General features: G+C 55.5%; 1 protein-coding gene across 1 annotated transcript in view; it reads right to left on the reverse strand.

Annotated features, from left to right (window-relative positions):
• The window catches only part of RAB11FIP3 (RAB11 family interacting protein 3), a 77,558-nt gene that overhangs the window by 14,191 nt on the left and 41,574 nt on the right, over positions 1–21,793 (reverse strand). Inside the window, exons 3-6 of the mRNA XM_044233972.1 lie at positions 17,550–17,641; positions 9,614–9,825; positions 5,885–6,034; positions 4,273–4,407 (exon numbers count right to left, since the gene is read on the reverse strand). Of these exons, the coding sequence (XP_044089907.1) occupies positions 4,273–4,407; positions 5,885–6,034; positions 9,614–9,825; positions 17,550–17,641 (589 nt within the window). The remainder of the gene's footprint in view (positions 1–4,272; positions 4,408–5,884; positions 6,035–9,613; positions 9,826–17,549; positions 17,642–21,793) is intronic.

A 21,793-nucleotide genomic window follows, 5' to 3' on the forward strand; every position in this document is an offset into this window, starting at 1 on the left:
GGGCCTGCCCCCAAGGCCAACACCATGCACAGAAAGGCCTGCTCAGCAAAGCACTCGGGGACACGGGAGCAATCTCGGGGCCTCGCCAAGGCCAAGGCAAGTCACATTACTCTACTCCCACAGAAACCCCGGACGGAACCACGACCAGACCTCAGCTCAGAAGCTGAGTCCAGCACCGCACCCACCCGCCACCGCCACCGTGCTGGGTCTGAGCTGCCGACCGCTGCCACGCCCCAAATGCACCCCCACCCATCGCGTGGCCATCAGCAGCCTCCACACGAAACGGTACACAGGCCTGTTGGTGACAGGAAAGTTCTGTCATCAAGCTTTGACTCAGGCAGTGAAACCACAGGGTCCAAAATCCTGCCCGGCGGCGACCTGGAGGCCCCTTCTGCGGCCACTTCCAGGCAGTAAGTACGGTCAACCATGTGTTGTCTGGCAAACAGAACATCTGCAGTGGCCCAAAGGGCTGAACTTACCTTACCGCTCACTTCTGAAGTCCAGAGTTGTTGTTGTTTTAAGATTTTACTTACTTATTTTCGAGAGAGACAGATAGTGAGCTTGGGTGAGACAGCATGGGGCAGAGGGAGAAGGAGAAGCAGACTCTGCTGAGCAGGGAGGGAGCCCCATGTGGGACACATCCGGGACCTGAGACGGTGACCTGAGCCGAAGGCAGACGCCTCACCCACTGAGCCAGCCAGGCGTCCCCTAGTTTTCTTCTCCAACGCGACTGCTACGCCACGGGCCGGCCCACGAGCGGCAGCTCTCCCTCCGGCACCAGAACCAGCCGTGGTGCGCCTCCCTTCAGCCGGAACTCTCACACACACTGCGACTCCCTCGTGGCCCAGGCCAGGGACGGCCCAGCGGAGTCAGCTATGCGGCCTCCCACCTCGACTCCCTCCTACTTGCTCTGTAGAAATGATCTGGGCCCCTCACCAATTATTCCTCTGCAGTTTCTACCAGTAGAGGGTGCTGGAGGGCTCCCACATGTCCACGTGTCTACCTGTCCTCTTGTCCTAGGGACATCTGGTCCATCCGGGCCCAGATCCCGCGCAGCGGCATCCTCTCAGCTCCACCGGGAGTTCCCTCTCAGAGCGCCTCTGCTGAGGCCCTTCCTCGTGAGGCCTTCTGGCAGCCAGAGGGCAGACTTCCACCACGTTCCAGAAGGTAAACTCCAGACAAGTCCCCCGGTTTGGGGAGCAGCTGAGCCCCCCCGCTGGCGGCAGCTGCCCCTCAGAACCGTTGTTGGGGCGAGCCCCCTTCACTCTCAGCGGCCGACGTCTCGTCACAGTCCCCACGTGCGGTTCCTCCTCGTTAAAGCTCCTCATGTGATGGGCGCCTGGGTGGTTCAGTGGGTTAAGCCGCTGCCTTCGGCTCAGGTCATGATCTCAGGGTCCTGGGATGGAGTCCCGCATCGGGCTCTCTGCTCGGCAGGGAGCCTGCCTCCCTCTCTCTCTCTCTCTGCCTGCCTCTCCATCTACTTGTGATCTCTCTCTCTGTCAAGTAAATAAATAAAATCTTTTAAAAAAAAAAAAAGCTCCTCGTGTGAACCACTGTGTGCTCCCCTCTCCTGGCCAACTTCCTCTGAGTGTCACAGGAGTCAGGGTACATAGCGACCTCGCACAGACTGCACCGCCAGTCCGGTTTTGAGGTTTGTAATTTGAAAATAGGCTTTATACTCTTGATTTCTTAATATTCTTACTAATTTTTACAAAACAAATCTTTTCATAGAGGCTCCCAGGTATCTGGAAAACAGAATCGGCACTATAGATAAGCATGTTCTGAGGTTCAGTGAGTAGAAAATATATTTGACAGGGGCGCCTGGGAGGCTCAGTGGTTAGGCCTCTGCCTTCAGCTCAGGCCATGATCGCAGGGTCCTGGGATTGAGCCCCACATCGGGCTCCCGGCTCAGCGGGGAGCCTGCTTCTCCCTCTGCTGTTCCCCTTGCTTGTGCTCACTCTCATTCTCTCTCAAATAAATAAAATCTTAAAAAGAAAGGAAGGAAGGAAAGAAAGAAAGAAAAATACGTTTGACTTCAAAGCTTCCAGACACAGTTGGGACTGAATCACCTTTTACCATCCACAAACCAAAACCAAGCACTTTGATTTCATGACAATTCCATGGAAACCAACAAGCAAGATTTTGGTCTTCTTCACTTCAGTGTTGGGGTTAAATTTTCCCACAGCTGTGTTGTGGCTCCAGTGACGACTTTAATGGCACATGACCGACCTTGACTGGGTCTTCCCCGGAGAATGGCTGAGACTGGGCACAAGGCCCCACAGAACTTGCCAGCTGCATGGGGCTGTACCTCAGGCTCCCCCTCAAAAGCCCTGACAGAGGGAACTGTGGCCGTGCTGAAGCAGGTTCTCAGCACAGAAAAGACCACTCCAGAAACGAGAGACCGGACCCACATCTTTGTGCTGACCCTCAAACACAGACAAGGCATTCCTGTACTCGAACCCACAACAGCAGGACAGCAGGTCTCTGTATGGGAGGCCAGCTGGAGGGACCTTCCCGGAGCACACCCAGCTAAACACACGCTACGTGAAGTGAAAGAATGGTTTTCCCTATGATAGAGGCCAGCAGGTCTCTGAAGTCCCCCAGAAGGCTAGGTGCTGTCAGTACCACCGGGACCCCCCAGACCCCCTCGGGAAGCTGCCAAATGGCCACACAGAATCTTCGCCACTTGACTGGGCATGTGCTGGGCTGCAGCCTGTGTTGCGGGTGTCACCCAGAACCCGAGAAAGGGGCTGAAGACACCAAAGCGGCTCCACCGGAAAACAGGCAGGTCCATGGGTACAGCCGGGCTGCCGGCCACAGCGACCCACCAGGAAGCCTGAGCTGGCCTTGGCCACAGGCTCCTCAAGACAGGGGAGCAGTCTGCAAAAGACAACTCCTCCAAACACACTGAAACCGTCAGGATGGCTGGCCTTTTTGCCACACATTCTGTAATCTGCAGCAGCACCAGGCCCCTCTTCCAGGAAGCCACTCCAGACTGCCACCCGGGAGCACACAGCCCTGATCAGCACCTAGCATCCTGGCCTGGCCAGCGTGTGCGTTCTCCGTGGCCCGCACCCCCTCTGCCAGGCTGGCGCTGCGTGGCACGGAGCCAGCCACACAAGAAGCTACATCAACGACACGCTCAGACACGTGAACACGGACACACGGACACACCCCTCGGACCCAGTCTCTTTAAGTGGAGCGTATCAAGCTGTGGGGAGCCAGCAAAAGGAACCGTCTCCTTCTGGAGCGCTGACCTGAGTAGGGTTGGGGATGGAGGACGGAGAGGCAGGCAAACACTCAGACACAACCCAGAACTGGGAGACGGGGAAGAGGGACAGAATGGGGACCGACCAAGGCCGGGGGCAACAGGCACATGCTGGCTCCTGGGTACCCATCGAAAAACAGGGTAGCAAAGCTGGGTATTCTGGTAATAGAGTCTGAGGCAGCCTTACAGAAAAGGGTCCCAGGGACACGTGACTGGCTCAGTCAGCAGAGCATGTGACTCTTGATCTTGGGGTTAAGAGTCTGAGCCCCAGTTGGCTGTAGAGAGGCCGTAAAAATAAAAAATCTTAAAAAAAAAAAAAAAAAAAAAAAGAAGGCTCATGAAAAGGCTCACGTGATTTAAACATACACTCCTGAAAGCTGTTTACAAATCTGTTTTTTGGGGTTTTTTGGAGAGCCAGAGGGCATGAGCTGTGGAAGGGGCAGAGAGAGGGAGAGAGAGAATCCCAAGCAGACCCCATGCAGACTGTGGAGCCTGACGTGGGGCTCGATCTCCCAATCCTGAGATCATGACCCTTGCCAGATTCAGGAGTCAGATGCTCAACAAACGAAGCCACCCACGGACCTCGACAAATTAGTTTCTAAGGACCAAATGTTACTTTAAATTTCACAAAGCCCTTTCATGTGACTCTCAGTTAAGGAAATCTTGCAGTAAAATGAGGAGAGTATCTCCTTCCAGGCGCAGACACACTTTCACACACTGGATTTCCTCACAAGGGACACAGTGCGTGAAGCCAGCTTGCTCCTGTGGGACCAGAAGCGGTGGCTTGGACGGAGGCATGCACACAGAGCGAGGAGGGCAGAGGGCACCAGACACAGGCTCAGCTCATGCGGGGCCGGGGGGCAGGGCGGAGGAAGAGTCCCGCTGCCGGCACACTCGTCTTTCGGCGGCAGTGGCACCCGTGGCCAGAGCCACCGGCCGGAGTGCAGCGACCTAGACTCTCCCTCCGCGTGAACAAAGAGCACGGCCAGGCATCAGACCGTTACCTATTCTGTTCAAGATCATTCAGGCGAGCAGAAAGATCCTCGAGGCGGTTGATCTGCTTGTGGCACTGGCTACAGTAAAACTCAAAAGCCTCGTCAGTGAGGATGCAGTGCAGCTTCGCGGCCAGCGGGTCGGTGCTAGAGAGACGAGAAGTGTCCGCTCAGGACACAGTGCGCACCCCAGGCTGTCTGCCACTCCCCGGAGGGGCTGGACAGAAGCATGCTGTCAGGTGCCCGGCTGTGCGGGATTCTGGCTCTTTCCTTCAACTGCCGGGAGCCCACCTCCCTCAACATCACCTCCAGGCCTGGTGACACGCACCAGCTCGAGCAGCAGGGTACCTGGCCACACACCTGCTCCTTCCTGGTCAGGTGCTTAGAGGAAATAGGTGTGGCCCACGGGCTTCATCGTAAAACAAAAAAGCTTCTCTAACAAGTAAATTGCTGGACATACTACTTTCTCCTTTGTCCAAAACACATCAACAGGAGGGCAAAGCACGAGGGGGGTCTCAGTTCCGGGACTGAGCTACTTCAGTAACCGCTCTGAAGTCCCAGCAGCCTCAGACATGGTGCATGCGTGAGGCGTCAGCGTTAATTAACTCTGTCGTCATTTGGACCTTCGTTAGAAACTCGGGATTCTATTTGCCTCGCTGTGACCTAGTCTCAGTGGACCTTCAGGGCACTGGTGGGCGCCTGCTGCAGGAAGATGAAGGCAGAGAGGCGGCTGTGTCCCTGGGGTGTTAGGGCCTGCCAGCTTTTGCAAGCCCAGGTGGAGGTTCCACGTAAGGACAGGCTGAGGGGAAATGTCACTGGTGGTGTGGAAGTCCCACCTGAGACAGAAAACGTGAGAGACCGCATGAGAGGCACAGACTAAGCAGACAAGGAAGACTACCAAGCTGGACAGACACAAGTGTAGCTGCCCCCAGGCCTCGCCTCCGCGTCGACAGCACCAAGAAGGAAAGCTGCTAAAAGCACTCACGCATGTCACTCACACCAACTCCCAGAGACTTGCCACAGAGGCCCTCTCCCAGGCCAGTGGGTCCTCTGGGGCAGGCAACCGTCTGTGGAAAGGAAGGGTCTCGCAGATGCGGGTTCAGAGATACTCGGCTTCTGCTGTCAGCAAAGGGGGAGGGTTTCGAGAGCGGGCCACCAAGGGGAGAGGCGACTGTCACACACCGGCTGCTGAACCGGGCAGGAGTTTCGCCTGTAGGGGCAGGAATGGCCTCAGATGGGCCAGTCACCAGTGACAGGCGGCCAGGTGCACAGGCCCCTCATGTGGACATGAGCGAAGCCCTAAGAGGAAGGCAATCTGGGAGGACCCAGTCCCATGAGTGAAGGCCTCACCCTTCAGCTCAGGCAGCCAGAACTCCCCAGACCATTAGAAGGAGATGAAGTGAAAGACATCATTTCTGATGCTAAAGCCGCCCGCAGAGGCTGACCAAAGGGCACAAACTTGCAGCTACAAGAGACTGAATGTAAAACGTGGTAACTACGCTATATTACATAACTGAAGTGTTCTCTCCTCCCATCCTCCCTCCCTCCTAACACATACAGACACACACACACGTACACACGTCCATACATGCACACACACCCCAGCGGTGAAAGGCTGCGTTACCTGGGGGTAGGGAAAGTGGGGTCTCTGCAGCCATGCTCCCCGTTGCAGAGGGTCTCCAGGGACAGCTCCGCCTCGCTGCCCTCGCCATAGTCCTCAAAATGCTCCTCACCACCTATCACCGTGACGACAGACTGGCTGAGCAGCTGCGATCTGCAAAGGCAAAACACAAGTGACACACTGTGACTTGTGGCCGCAGATCCGAGGGTGTGACAGTACCTTCCGGCAGAATGCGCCACTGGCCACATGTCCGAGTTCAAATGTTCTAGCCGCCATGTTCGAAAAGCAGTAAATGCATAGGCGAAACGGATTTTAATAATGTATTTTAACTTACGCCAATGTATCCAAAATATCACTTCAGAGGCACAATTTTATATTCCCTATTTTGTTTTTTAAAGATTTTTATTTATTTATTTGACAGAGAGAGAGCATGAGCATGGGGGAGGGGCAGAGAGAGAAGCAGGCTCCCCACCGAGCCAGGAGCCCAGTGTGAGGCTCAATCCTAAAACCCTGGGATTATGACCTGAGCTGAAGGCAGACGCCTCCCCAACTGAGACACCCAGGCACATATTCGAGATTCTTTATTTCATAACAAGTCTTTGAAATCTGGGGTCCGTTGTACACTTCCAGCACACCCCCATGTGCTCAGCAACTCCACACATCAGGAATTTGCAGCAGACACAGGCCCCTGTCTCCTGCGAGTGCTCCCCATGCTTCTTCCTGGGGCTGCCGGCCAGTGTGGGTGCGAGACTTGTGCTATGACGTGAAATTCCGAAGAGCAGACTCCAATCAGGGAACGTCAAGGGCTTGCTAGCACCTGTCCCCCTTCTGGGAGGGAGATCACGCACTTCTCTGCACCCAGCTTCCGGAGCACAGGGTCACGGGGCCAGGGAGATGCCGGGGCACGCCTGGAACTGGCAGAGGCTGAGCCAAAGGCGGGGACTCAGGGCTCCACCAGGGGCAGAAGAAAACAGCCGTGCCGCCATCAGCAACTCCGCGGGTGCTGAGAACCTGAGAGCTGCCCCTCTCAGAAGGGGAAAGGGGGCCTCAGAGAGCCCAGTGACTGTCACGCAGGCAGTGAGGGATGGGAACTGGATCCGTGTGTGTACCGCAGACCAACGCAGCTGACGGACCAAGTTCCCATTTCCTACCCACAAATGCGCGCATCCAAGGAGCGGTCCTGACGCCACCAAGGACAACTTCCACGGTCCTACACGTACCCGCTTTCAGAAACAACGGAGTCTGAGCGAACTGAAGTGGGGATGAGCCCTTACTTCTTACAGTCCTTAAAAGCACACCCGTAAATACGTTCACACACATATAAATGAGGGCATCTTTATATGTGTATATATGTGGCTCAGGTGGCTGAGCGTCCAGCTTCAGCTCGGGTCTTGATGTCAGGGCCAGGAGATCGACGCCATGTCAGGCTCCCTGCTGCGCATGCAGCTTCCTCGAGATTCTCTCTCCCGCTGTCCCTCCCCTCCCCGCTCTGTCTCTAAAAACAAAATTAAATGAAAATAAACAAAAAATACAAATAAACGGAGCGAGATACTCTGCTCCAAGACTGGAAGACCGGTACGCGGAGAAGATGCTAATTCCCCCCGCAATGACCTGTGTCGCGACTATGCTAACCGGAAGCCCTGCAGACTTCATCCAGAAACCAACACGCACATTCTAAAGCCTCCAGGGAAAGGCAAAGGGCCAAAGGCACCAACACAGCCCTGAAGAAGAGGACTGGAGGGTGACGTACGCGCAATCTGACCTACAACGCGTTGGAGTCAGAGCCTGTGTGGCACTGACCCAAGGACAGGCAGACAGAACAGGCTGCGCAGCCCAGCCCCAGGCCCACACACACTCAGCGGCCTCCCAGGCCCACGGGGACACCAGACAGTGAAGGAAGGAGGAACCCACTCAAAGCTGAGGCTGAGTCGACTGGAGACTCATTTGGGAAACGACCCCAACCTCACACCCCACACAAAAATGAGTTATGGAGAGATGACAGATCTGAACAGAGATGCAAAAATACAGCTTTTGAAAGAAAATGGAAGTAAACATCAGAGTCCTATGAAGCAAGCACAATTTCTAAAACAGTACAGAGGTGGCACCTGCGTGGCTCAGCTGGTTCGTGTCAGCCTCCTGCTCAGGTCACGATCTGGGGGTCCTGCAATCGAGCCCCGGGCCGGGCTCCCTGCTCCATAAGGGGTCAGCTTCTCCCTTTCCCTCTTCCCCCTCCAGGTCCTCCCTCAGCTAGTGCTCCCTCTCATTCGTTCACACTCTCAAATAAACAGCCTCTTAAAAAAGAACCCAAACTCCTACAAATCAAAAGAAGATGACAACCCAACAGATGGGAGACACCAACAGATGGGAGACAACCCATGGCCTGTGTTTGTAAGGTCGGACTGGGGCACGGCTGTGAACCGTAACCACAACCTGCCCAGCGAAGCCCGAGGAGTTGTCACTGAGACTGTATGACCTACAAGCCAGAAAGTATGTATTATCTGGCATTTTGCAGAAAAAGTCTGTAGAACCCTGCAATAAACACAGGTATAAAAGTCACTTTGCAAAAAAAGATCAAAGTGGCAAACGACGCCAAACAAGGCCCTCATCTGAAAATGCAAGTCAGAACGCCCCTGCACCCCGACTGCCCACCCTCCAGAAAAGGAGCAGAGGCCCAGAGGCAGCGGGCAGGCAAGCACCTACGAGAAGCCCGGTCTGTACCGGTCCCACAGCCCCACAAGCATGCTGCAGAGGCAGCACCGTCCCACTCCTAGGGACAAACAGGCCACCCAGACACGTGGTGTTTCCAGCAGCGTCGTTCATAAAGCCGAAGCTGTGAACAACCCAGATGGCCACCAGCAATGAATTAAAGCTACAGCACGCTCACGCCTCAGAGTAACAATAATGAAGATGACGGACAACCAGCACAGAACTCGGGGTGCAGCTCAACAGCCACGGCGCCAGGCAGAAGCAGCCAGTGTACAAAGGCTACAGTTCTGTGTGGTCACTGTGACGAAGGTGCGAGCCCGGGGACAGCACGGCCATCATCCGCAGCCGGATACCCACGAGAGGCTGGCCTACCTGCACTTACACGCCACTGCGCAGTACTTCAGTTAAAGAGGAAAAACCTACAACTCTGGGAGGCCGCACGAGGACCAAAACCCACACAAGCGACACGAGATAACACCTAACCACCCCCGAAGCTGGGAAGCATCATGGCTTCCACATGGCACACGGCCGGTGCAAGTTCTCTTCCAGGTCTGCACATGCTGGGCACTGCCCCTTCCCTTCGCTGGTCTGCAAACATATGGGGACGCCTGGGGCAGGAGAAGGGGGGATAGGATCAGAAGATCTGGGGAGAGGTGCGGCCAAGACAAGCAGGTTCTAAGATTCTGCTGAGAGATATGGCCGGAACATGGTGCCCTGCCCTGGTTTCTAAGAACTTCAGTGAGAAACCCAGGTTCAAGTCTCTCTCGACATTGTGCAGCGCGTACAACCAGGGCTGTCTGCTGCCGGCAGGAATGCCTCCTTCCTAGGTGGTTGGCTGTTGCCGGCGGACACGCTGGGCAGTGGGCACAGGCTCTCAGCGGGACTTCAGGCCACGCTGGAGGGTCTGCTTTCTCCCCAGGTCCCAGAAGGACCCCGCAGCACTCTGATACCAACCCCTCCACAAACCCAATGCACCCACAGGACACGTCCCCTCGGTGTCCTAGAAGCAGCAGCCAGGGTACAGACCTGCCGGGGAGCAGCAGCAGAGCGCCGTGGCCAGGATCCTCCAGGGCGTCCAGGCACTCGGAGGGCACGGCTGAGCCGCCAGCGCTGTCCGCGTCCCCTTCGGCCTGCAGCTCCGGGTGCACCAGGGTGCTAGTGTCCTCGTCGGTGAAGGTCTCACACTCACTGTAAGTACTCTCGGACCCCATGTATGCGCTGTCTGTCACTTCGTTGGCCTAGGAGAGAGTGCCAGCAGTCAGTCCCATACCCTGAAATGACCCCGTGTCCATGAACCTCAATGCCCCACAGTACCCTACTGCAGGCATTGAGACACCATGTGGAGAGACAGCCTCAGGCAGGGTCCCAGCCACACCTCTAAGCAGAAATATCAGCTTAACAAAACAATCCAACAGGCTTTTTGGGTTTGGTTTCTTTTTTTGGGCTGAAACCCGGGAACGAATGAATATCCAACAGTTTTCAAAACTGAAACACAGACCCCTGTTCTACAGCAGAAAAACCACTAGAGCAATTCTGAAAGTTAGCTGGGTAAGCATACCTAAAGGACAGGAGGGTCCCAACACCATGGGACAAGTCCCAGTGCGGCCCCTCATGTGTGTCTAGCAGCACTGGGATGATTTCTATCCGAAGAATTGTGCAAGAACACGCTAATTAAAAAGTCACCGTCGGGACGCCTGGGTGGCTCAGTGGGTTAAGCCTCTGCCTTCAGCTCAGGTCATGATCTTGGGTCCTGGGATCAAGCCCCACCTGGGGCTCTCTGCTCAGCAGGGAGCCTGCTTCCCTCCCCCTTCCTGCCTCTCTGCCTACTTGTGATCTCTCTCTCTCTCTCTCTCTCTGTCCAAAAAAAAAAAAAAAAAAGTCCCCGTCAGTGCCCGTTTTGTACGATGTGGCTACAGCTTTGAAATTCAACTCTGGGGTCTAACCTCAAATACTAACCCATCGATTATTAACCAACCCATTACATTCACTGGTTAAAGGTCTACTTTCCACAAAAACTATCTTTGTTTTCTCTTCTAGACCCAGTGCCCAGTATCTAGCACAGTGCAAATTATTTCAACTCAAAGAATCATTTCACAAGCCATTTTCAATTCATCTTCTCAGCTTTAATTACAACGCAACTGCACTGGTTAGGGAAAGTAGCCAACACTTCATGCTCAAAATAATCTCGAGGTTAACAACTTGAGAACAGGGGTGCCTGGGTGGCTCAGTGGGTTAAGCCTTTGCTTTCGGCTCAGGTCATGATCTCAGGGTCCTGGGATTGAGCCCCTCATCAGGGGGGTCTCTGCTCAGCAGGGAGCCTGCTTCCAGCTCTCTCTCTGCTTGCCTCTCTGCCTACTTGTGATCTCTCTAAAGAAAAAAAAAAAAAACCTTGAGAACAATTAAGATTCCAGAAAAGCAGCTGGAAAAGGTGCACTCTGTCCTGTCATTCTGATGTCACCAGAGGACAGTGTGCTCGGAGGTGCTGTGCTAACAAGAAGAGACTGGTCCCCCACTAACTCTGAGGGCCTCTCAAGGCTGCATCCCATGGCTCCTTGCCCCACTGAAGAGGCATCAAGGGCCCAGGCCGAGCTGGTGGCACCCTAGTGCACCGATAACAGGCCAGGGTCCATTCTCCATCTGCCGTCCACCAGCCCAGTGACCCCACACAAGGGTCCCAACCACTCCAAGCCCTGTTGCCTCATCTGCAAGACGAGACTGGGATTAAGAGACCACACAGGCCGGTACGGAAAGAAACGTGGGAGACTGCGGGGTTCACCAGTCCCTGTGGGCTCAGAGTCCCAGCCGTGTGTGCGACCAGAGTACAGCGGAATGACAGGAAAGGAAGGGCGCCACCCATGTTTCCAAGGGAAGAACCCATCTTCCTTGGAATGGAAGGCTACTGAGGAGCCCCTAAAACCCTCCCTTCCAAATCTGAACCCAGGAAATCACTCTCAGTGGGTCATTGTCACTGAGCAGGTATCGCTTCCGGCCGGGCTCAGGGCTGGCTTTGCACTCGGGTGGCACGGGCAGGGACGGGCCGCTGAGCTGGGCAGGCACCCGCACGTCAGCTGAGCCCGCGGAAGAAGCGCAACAGAGCAGGCGCGAGGTCCACAGCCGCTTCCCGACGTCTGCTGCGGGCTGACTGCTGGTTTGCTGCCCAGATGGCACCGTACACTCACAGAGGGGGTGATGCCTGGGAACCACCCAAGAACAGGAGGAAGACCCCCCGAACCCCACTGCTCTTTGTCTGCAAGACAGTCCACAGCAGCCCTCCCTCCCTCACCCACTCAGTCCTCAGACCCCAGAAGCAGGCAGGACTGCACACTGCAATCCTTAGCCGGCAGGCCCAGCGAGGGCCCCGAAGTCATAGACTGCGGACCCTGAGATGCCTTCCTATAGAGAAAAGCACTTAACTCTTGAGGTTGGCTTCATAAAGAGCCCACCCACCAGCACCGCTGAAGTAGCACAGCGCTGCCCCCCGCCGGCACGGGCCCCAGGCGTCAACAGGCCACTTCCTGTGCACCCAGGCAGGCCAGCTCAGCACAGAGCAGAGCCTTTCCTCCCGGGAAGGGGAGAAGGTGCAGGCTCTTGGGCCTGGTTATCTCGCCTGCAAGGAGCTCACAGGAACCGTGCAGCTGAGGCCAGGGCTGCAGCCAAAGCCCCCGGCGCTTGGACAGGCCAGCTCAGGGTGGAAGCCCGTCTCCACGGACACAGAAAGCACGAGACGGACGCTGCACGACGAGCCTGACTGCCGCAGGCCGGGCACACACACTCTGCTCCGGGCGACTCGCCCTCCTCTCCAACAGGCAGTCCGAGGCTCTGAAGGCAGGTGCCCACCGATGGAATACTCCGTCGGTGGGCACCTGCCTTCGGCTCGGGTCCTGGGGTCAAGAACCTTGTAGGTTCCCTGCTCAGCGCGGAGTCTGCATCTCCCTCTGCCTCTGCCCCTCTCCGCCCCACCCCACCCCGCTCGTGGTCTTTCTCTCTCAATGAGATAAATAAAATCTTTTAAAAAATTATAATAACTGCCCCCCGCCAGAATGGATGCACAGATCCATTCCTCCCACCTTGAAGGAGAGCCGAACAAGAGAGCACAGATTCACTTCACTGAAGGCTTCAAGCTTGCGCTTACACCTTTTCTGCCCAAATGGTAAACCGCGTCCTGGAGGCCCCCTCTGCACCTGCAGCCGGAGGGGGTCAGGACCCGCTCAGCCCATGGGTGCTGCCTCCCCTGCTCACCCCCAGCATCTGCCCCAAATAAATGTCAGCAAGCCAGGCCGCTGTCCACAGCAGCTGGCTACACCTGCCTGCCAGAGAAGAGCGCCTCCCCGTAGTGCACACGAGACACAGGACCAGCTCACGTACCCCACCGGTCAGCTCGTATCTGCCACCACAAAGGACCCAACTTTGCCAGAAGCCCACAAATCTAGGCAAATCTATGCTATCTTCTTCTAAAATATTTACAAATTACAAATGTTAAGATGAACTCATTGGAAAATCCAAGTGCATCTGGAAAACTCTGCTGCATGCTACTATTACCTTCCCCAGTTGACAAAGGATCTGCTGATGGACACGGACACTGGGTTCAGAGCCAGAGGCGAGGAGCTCACACGTGCCCAACGCTGCCCGGTATCCTCACTGCCCAGGTCATGGTCCCTCTGAGGGACACCGACTGCTCCTCGCACCCTCAGGCGCCAGCCCCTGCAGCCTCAACAGGCCTCACCTGGCTCTACACACCAGCTCTGGGAAGGTGTGCTCGCAAACACTGGGGACGCCTGTCCAGAGCGGTCACTAGCTTCTCGCGACTAACCTTGTGGCCTTCTATTGGCTAGTCTGCTGAGGTCTGGCAAAACCTGCACGCTCACCTGAAGGGACATCGCAGCTTGGGGAAAGTTTAACCTGCTCCCAGACATGCTCCATTAATCGTCCTGCTGTGCTGACCAGGGAAGGAAAGCAAAGTTCAGGACGTGTCCTTGTTGGGTTTTTAACAGACTGCAGAACAGTGGCTTTTGTTCTTGACTTTCAAACCTTTGTTGTAACAGTTTGCACAAAAGACACAGTCCCCATCATTTTATTAAGGCGGCTCTTTCCTTTAGAGGCCTCAGTGGGAGAAGGAGGGAGGAACAGGGGAGGCACAGCAGGGACAATTCTTATCATCCCTGTTTGTGTCTGTTCTCTGTGACCCTCCCACTGCCCCAAGCGATGAGCTCACCCAGGCAGGCTGCAGGGGCCTTGGGCACGTCGCCCACCCCTCTGCATTCCCGTGAATGGGACAAATCTTACTTAGTCCTCACCCCATCCCCCTCTTCTCAGAAAGGCCCCATCAGTCACTCTCCTAGGAGGCATCTCAAGCAAAGAGCAAACAAGAAGAAAAGGAGAGCCCAGCAGCAGCCCAGCGGGGAACCACCCAGGCATCCCTGACCCACACTGCTGCGTGCCTCATCAGGGTCAGCACAGGCTGCCTGAGCACTGAAGCTCACCGGCAGAGGGTCTCCAGATGGGATATCTGGGTGTTAAGGCACATCACCTCCACCCACATTTTTACTGAACTTTAAGATTACAGGATGTGCAAGATTTTTTAAAAAGAACATCTTTCAGGGCGCCTGGATGGTTCAGTGGGTTAAAGCCTCTGCCTTCAGCTCAGGTCATGATTCCAGGGTCCTGGCCCCACATCGGGCTTTTTGCTCAGCAGGAGCCTGCTTACCCACCTCTCTCTCTGCCTATTTGTGATCTCTGTCTGTCAAATAAATAAATAAAATCTTTACAAAAAGGGAAGAAAGAAAGAACATCTTTCTATAAGTTTCATAGTACTTGGTTCCAATCCCCTGAAAGTTCCATCTAAAGATCAAAAAAAGCATTAAGACATGGAAAAGGCTTAAATGCATATAACTAAGCAACAGAACCCAGTCAGCAAAAGCCACACACCGGATTCCAACTCTGTGACATTCTAGAAGAAGCACAACTGTGCAGACAGCAGAAGATCAGCTGCCACCAGGCTCTGGTGGGGAAAAGGGGATGAATCCCGGGAGTAGAAGGTGCTGGAGGCAGCGAAACTCCTCTGTATGGTGCCAACCAGTGAGTACATGACCTTGGATACTTGCTCAAACCCACAGAACACATAGGGTGCCTAGGGGGCTCCGTCGGTGGGCGCCTGCCTTCGGCTCGGGTCCTGGGGTCAAGAACCTCATCAGGTTCCCTGCTCAGCACCAAGTCTACATCTCCCTCTGCCTCTGCCCCTCTCTGCCCCACCCCACCCCACTCATGGTCTTTCTCTCTCAAAGAAATAAATAAAATCTTTAAAAAAATTATAATAACCCCCCCCCACGGAATGCATTAATACCAAGAGGGACCTCTAATGTCAACTATGGGCTTCCATTACCCACAAGACATCAACACTGGGTCATCGAGTCTAACAAACATAGCACACCGATCGAAGCACAGTGTTCGTGACCGTCTGTATCAGGGAACCGGTGTGCAGAGGGAAGAACAGGCACTCTCTGCGCTATCTGCTCCATTTTCTGAAGGGCTAAAACTCTTAAAATGTAAAGTATTAACTGTTTTTCAAAAGTAACAACAACAACAACAAAAGCCTTAAAAATAAATGTTTCCTCCTTTCTGGAAAAAAAAGTCAGAAGCATCCCTTTTGCATTCTCTGAAACATCAGATTCCTACCACGCCTTCTGAAGGTGACATGTGCAAGGTGGAGCTGGGTCCCTGAGGGCACACAGAGGTGGAAGGACCACACTCTCACAGGCCTCAGGGGTCCACCAGCACAGAGGCTAGGCGGGGGGCCAGAGTCAGACAGGACTCCTGCCCACTGTCCAGGGCTCAGGAGGCAGTCCCAGCCTCAGAGGCTGTCACATTTTTTGGCCACATGGGCTCTATAAGCACAATATGTGTTGATGCCTTTCACCAGCGACTCACAGACTCCGTGTCAGTATCCCGGGCTGCCGCAACAAGCGACCACAAACTGGGTGTCTCAAACAACAGAAATGTGTCCTCTTGGTTCTGGAGGTGTCAGCAAGGCTCCAAGGGTGGGGGAGTTCCTGGTGGGCCCGGGCAGACCTGGGCGCGTGGCTCCATCCCCTCAGCCCCCACGGCTCCATCGCAGGGCTCCTGGGTGTCTCCCCATCTAAGGACACCTGTCACTAGACTTAGGGCCCAGCCTACTTACTACCCAGCACGATCTCATCTCAAAACACTCATCTTGTAAAGGACCCTTTCTCAACATAAGGTCACGTTCACAGGTCCCAAGTGATCCTATCTTTTGGGAAACTAACCCTCAACCCACTACACCCACCTCCACAGAAAGCATGCGAAATGACAGAATGCCCTAGCAGAACCCTGAAGAGGGACGGACTGGAAGATACTGACGCTCAGGCCCGGCTCTGCTGGGAGGGGGAGATAAAGGTCCGATGCGAGGGGCGCCTGGGTGGCTCAGTGGGTTAAAGCCTCTGCTTTCAGCTCAGGTCGTGATCCCGGGGTCCTGGGATCAAGCCCCGCATCGGGCTCTCTGCTCAGCGGAGAGCCTGCTTCCCCCTCTCTCTCTGTCTGCCTCTCTGCCTACTTGTGATCTCTCTCTGTCAAGTGGATAAATAAAAAAAAAATCTTTAAAAAAAAAAAGGTCCGATGCGACCCGCACAAGCGTCTCGGCCCAAGGGTTGCGACCCCCCAGCTGCTCCGAACAAGGCAAGAAGGACTCCCCTGACCTGAGCTGCACTGCTAGGAAACCCAAGGTAAGTCAAGGTGCACAGAGCCGCCCTGCTGTCAAGCCAGCCGCCCCACGCCTGTGAGGTAAGCGCCTCTCTCCGTCACACGGTCCCGCAGGCCATGCGACTGACATGGGGCGCATCAGAGTCCCGCATGCCTGCAGTCCCCACCCAGCCACACGGGCTCGCAGCTGCCAACGGCTGGACACGACCTGAAAACCCCAGGTCACAAACACTCAGAATGAACACGCCAGCCGCACCGAACAGGGTGCAATGCCACGTGGTCCCTGCCCTTGGGGGGCTCAGACCTGGCTGGTACTTCAGGATGAAGCTGTGAGTGCTGAATACTCCCCAGGGGCCCCGAGGTCCGTGGCATCAAAAGTGACAGCCGAAGTGAACCCACGCTGTCTGTGGGCTGGCCCGTGACTGGAGCAGCCCCCTCAGAGCCAGGACCCAAGACTCCAGAGGAAAGCAGTGAACTCCTGTGGACTGCGGGAAGCTGCCTTATGCCTCCACCTCACTTTAGCAAGGCACCGAGGCTCACAGCCACCACGGCTCACAGCCACCGCACCACAGCCCAGCGCTGTTCCCTGCACCTTTGCTGGGCAACAGCTCCCCAGGGGCTCCCGAGTTTCTGACGTACATCCTAGGACAAAATGCCACGTCCAGCCACAAGGGCTATCCCGGCATCTGACCACCCCTCCATTGGTGTGACACAACCGTGTGGTCTGTCTTCTGTGGCTGCTCAGAGACCTCCCTGCCGTGCAGAGAATAAAACACACACAGTTACAGGTGACACCATGTAACCATAGCAACCGTGGTGGCAGGTGGCAAAGGGGCATGAGGTGTTGGAAGTCCCTAAACCCAGAAAATGATCTGAAATTTGATAAAATCAGAACTTCACAGCATGTCCCCTGCTCTGGCTTTGGCAGCCTGGGAAAAGGTGACAGCAACACCACTGCAGAGCCTGAACAGTACAGCCTGTCCCTCTGCTGACAAGACGCGCTGAGAGGGTCTCCGCCAATGGCCTCAGGTGAGCAGCTGTGGGGCAGACAGCTGCTGACCTCCGGCCACAACCACGAGCCCCCGAGTCCCCAGCATGGGCCCAGGGCTGCAAGGGGAGCCCCGACCTGCCCTCCATGGCACTCCCCACAGAACAGCCCAGGTACCACTAAGCAGAGCAGGACTCAGAAGGCAAAAAGCAAGACATGTCAGGTCAAACCCCTCTCAGCCCCGCAGTGAGAACCACTTGCCTCGAAAGTAACGAAGTCGTCGAACTCATCAGGGCAGGCGGGCGGCTCCTCGTCCTGGGCGGATGTGACTGCACACAGCTGGCCATCGGACTCTGCGGGAGAGAAGACTATACTCAGCAGGGAACTTGGAGCACCCCGGGCGGAGGGAGAAGGCGCCACCGCAGTAAATGCAAGCAGGGGCTCGGGCGGCCTGTGAGAAGCAGTGTGGTTGGGACAGGAAGGCGGGTCTCCTCTCCAGAGGTGGTGTGGAGGCTGAATCGTAAAAACTTTGTTTCCTTAAAAACTCTGATTGCACTGGGGCACCTGGGGGACACAGTCGGTTGGTTAAGTGTCTGACTCTTGGTTTCAGGCTCAGGTCATGACCTCAGGGTCCTGGGATCGAGTCCCACGTCGGGCTTCCTGCTCAGTGGAGAGTCTGCTGGAGATTCTCTTCTCCCTCCATCGCCCCCCACTTTCTCTAAGATAAATATAATCATTTCATTAATTACACCCCAACAGCATCGTAAAGAGAAGGAGCGGGCTCTCAAGGCTGTGACAGTGTCCGTGGGCTTTCAAAAGCACACAGTACCCAACTCCAGTTTTCTCAGACTTTGGGTGTGTTTGGGGAGGTGTGGCTATGACAAGACAGACCAGAACTGTGCGTCACCCTGGTGCGGGGCTCACTGGCAGTTCTTGTTTCCCTTGTTTTTGCTCAACTTTATCTTCTGCAATACATGTTTTATTTTGTAATAAGGAAGACTTTAGAGGAAAAGCTATCCCATCACGACGGGCCGACTGTCACTCCTCCGACAGTCAGTGCTCCAGGGCAGCGGTCCTTCTCCGGCCGGACGGGCACTGCCTCCAGGGTCTCTCGCACGTGGTCCGGGCCAGCACGCTCTGGAGAGCGGGTGAGTGACGGAAGGTGCCTGAGTTTCCAGCTGTGTCTCTGTGATATCGCCAGCTAAGAAGAACCGTTTCTGAGCTCCTCGACCCTGCCCCTGGGAGTTTGCTGAGCGGTGGGGCAGAGAGGAGCAGCTGCAGGCCCCCTGACCAGCCCCGGTCAGCCTCTCCTGGCTTCACACCACCCAGGGTACTCGTGCAGCTTGGGGGCTGGTGGCGGAGGGACCGGATGTGTGATTAGAAGGCTGGAGACTGAGCCCGTCACCCACGACCAATGGGTCCTCCCCAAAAAACCCCAAACGCAAAGGCCGTGAGAACTTGCAGGTTAGTGGACACACCAACATGCCAGGAAGGTGGTGCGTCCCAAACCCCACAGGCATGGAAGGCCCTGCACTCTAGAGCTTCCAGATCTCGCCCCGTACGCCTCTCCATCTGCCTGTTCACTTGTAGCCTTTTAAATACACTGCTAACTGGTGAGTGAAGTTTCTTCCTGGGTTCTATCAGACACCGTGGCAAACTATCAAACTGGAGGAGGGGTCCTGGGAACCCTGGATTCACTGTCAGGTCAGATAGAAGTGTGGGTGGCCTATGGGGCGTCTGGGTGGCTCAGTGGGTTAAGCCTTTGCCTTTGGCTCGGATCGTGATCCCAGGGTCCTGGGATTGAGCCCCGCATCGGGCTCTCTGCTCAGCAGGAAGCCTGCTTCCTCCTTTCTCTCTCTCTGCCTGCCTCTCTGCCTACTTGTGATCTCTCTCTCTCTATGTCAAATAAATAAATAAAATCTTTAAAAAGAAAAAGAAAAAGAAGTGTGGGTGGCCTAGACGCCTGAAGTGGGTCTTTGTGAACTCCGGACAGCTGGTGTCAGAGCAAATTAAATTGTAGGACACCCAGTTCGTGTCCCCAGAGAATCGGAGAACCACTTGGTGATGAAAACCCACACACTGGGTGTCAATGTCGCGAGTAGAAAACCAAGTAATAGGAATTACTTGTGCAAAATACATTAGTTACTCACATAATCTAACATTTTAATATCAGTTCCTTGTTTTCCTTTTTCTCGAAGTGGGCTCTACACCCAGCGTGGGGCTTAAACTTGCGACGCCAAGATTGAGAGCCCTGCGCCCCTCCGACTGAGCCGGCACGCGACCTTCTCTGGCAGCCGGCCACCTGGGGAGCATGCTGCTGTCCATGTCCTGTGTGCAACCAGGTTCTGAAGTCACCATGAAAGCCAACTGACTAGGGGAGGGAGAATGGGTCCTGAAGGACCGTCACCGTGAAGCAGCGGCAAGACACGTGGCTATTCCGTCCTGGTTCTGAAGGACTCTCTCAGCTTAAACAGAATCACAACGCTTTCCTTCAACAACTGAATGATCTCAAACATCTCTGTGTTCAGGAACTCTGAGACGCCTATGCCAACTCAAAACCACTTCGCAATACTGATTAAAGCTCTTATGCTGAAAACCCCCATGTGGCTTGATTCAAGAACCATGGGTACCCAGGGAGGGGGGGCACCTGGGTGGCTCAGTCAGTTGAGCCTCTGCCTTCAGCTCAGGTCATGGTCCCAGGGTCCCGGGATCGAGCCCCGCATCGGCCCCTTGCTCAGTGGCGAGCCTGCTTCTCCCTCTGCCTCTGCCCCTGCCCCTGCTTGTGCTCTCTCGCTCTCTCTCAAATCAATAAACTATTTAAACAACAACAAAAACAAAAAACAAACCACAGGTCCTCGTGCTGCGTTGTTTCCTCAGGACTGTGGCTAAGTATCTGCGTGGTACAGACTGTAGTCGGTGAGAAGGAACCTGCAGGCACACGGGCAGAGGACCCCAGCACTTGAGGAGGGCCCTGCGCTAGAGCTTGGGGTCTCTGATGCAGGTGAGGGGGCCAGGGTTGCTGTGGACACAAGATTTTGGTTTTGGAGGCAAGGGGGTCCAGGGGCACCGATTACCCCAGTACAGCTTGAGACTGCACATTGATTTTGTAAAAAGCTAGACTGTCTTTGGCCTATTTTCCCCTCTCAAATGTTCACAGTCTTCCTCGTCCTTCCAAAACCTGAAACACGGAATTCAAAGGTCTCAAAACGCAGCCGACCATTTTGACGCAGCGGACGTGTGCTAGGCCCTGAGGGGCGGACAGTGGTCTGGGGGTCTTGTCCCACACCGTGGACCGGGGGATGTGAACAAAGCTGGTGCTGTCATATTCCTGACGGGAATGAAACACGACTCTCCTGTTAGTCTTCTCTGTGGGAACTAAAACAATTCTCATAAAGTGGCCATTTTTAACGTGCATGTTCTTATTCTTCCAGAGCGTGGGGGTGGGTCCGCATGACGGCCTACTTGCAGCAACCCTCCCCAGCTCGTTCTATTCCTGCAGTAGGGCCTGCGGTAGGCCAGTGACGATCTGCCCGCACGGGGCTGCCAACTGGGTCAACACGCCGAGTCCCCCGCTGGGTGGCTCCTGGGAGCGGAGTGAGCCCGCCGGCCCAGACAGGCTGCCCATGGCCACAGGAGCACCCGAGGGGAGTGCCGGGGGAAAGGCTGCTCTGGCAAGCACACGTTCCATTCTCCCAAATGCTCTCAAACGACAACGGCAAAATCAGCTCTGACTTCCTTTTATTATAGTGTTATTTTCACGCTCTTGTCCTAACCAAAGTTAAATGATGAAATCCAACTACAGGAAAAAGAAAACACCCGATTCCCTGAGCCCACTCAGCAGGACATCCGACAGATGTGCAGCTGCGGTGCCCCCACCAGCACGGCCCCCCGAGCCCACGTGGGCACCTGGAGGCCCAGCCCTTCATGGCCGCGCCAGGACCTGGTGCTGGCACACTGGCACTGAGCCAAGGGGCCACTCACTTACCCACCCTGCAGAGACATCCAGGTCTCCCATTGCCCACAGCACAGCCAGTGTTGTACCCCCACACCCTCACTTCTGCTGTCAGACCCCATGTCCAAACTGGACCCATCGGCCTCCCTGCAGCCCAGACATGGCAGGGTGCTACACCCAGGCGCCCCCTCCTCCCACACTCCTGTCCCCTCCTGTAACTGCCCTGACTCATCATCTGTGGGCTGTCCTAAGGGCGGGGGGATGCTATGTCCCTGGAGCCTAGAGCAGTCCAGCTGCACGGTGTCTGTGCCCACAGTCCTCACGGGTCAGTTGTGCCCTCCCCGGGCTGTGGCCTTCATCCAGTCTGCTTCAAGCTCTCAGGGCAGCCGTCCTCTGCCCAGACACTGGACAGGGACCCCTGTCGCACAGCCTGGCAGCAGACCATCCCACAGGGCCCCGGCCTCTCACCTCACTTCAGGAGCAGGGGTCTGCCCCCACGGGCTAAATTTCAGGGAGTGGGGACACTACCTGCAACATGGCATCATGTTGAGAC

Source organism: Neovison vison, chromosome 14, assembly GCF_020171115.1.
Source record: "Neovison vison isolate M4711 chromosome 14, ASM_NN_V1, whole genome shotgun sequence".
NCBI lineage: Eukaryota > Metazoa > Chordata > Mammalia > Carnivora > Mustelidae > Neogale > Neogale vison.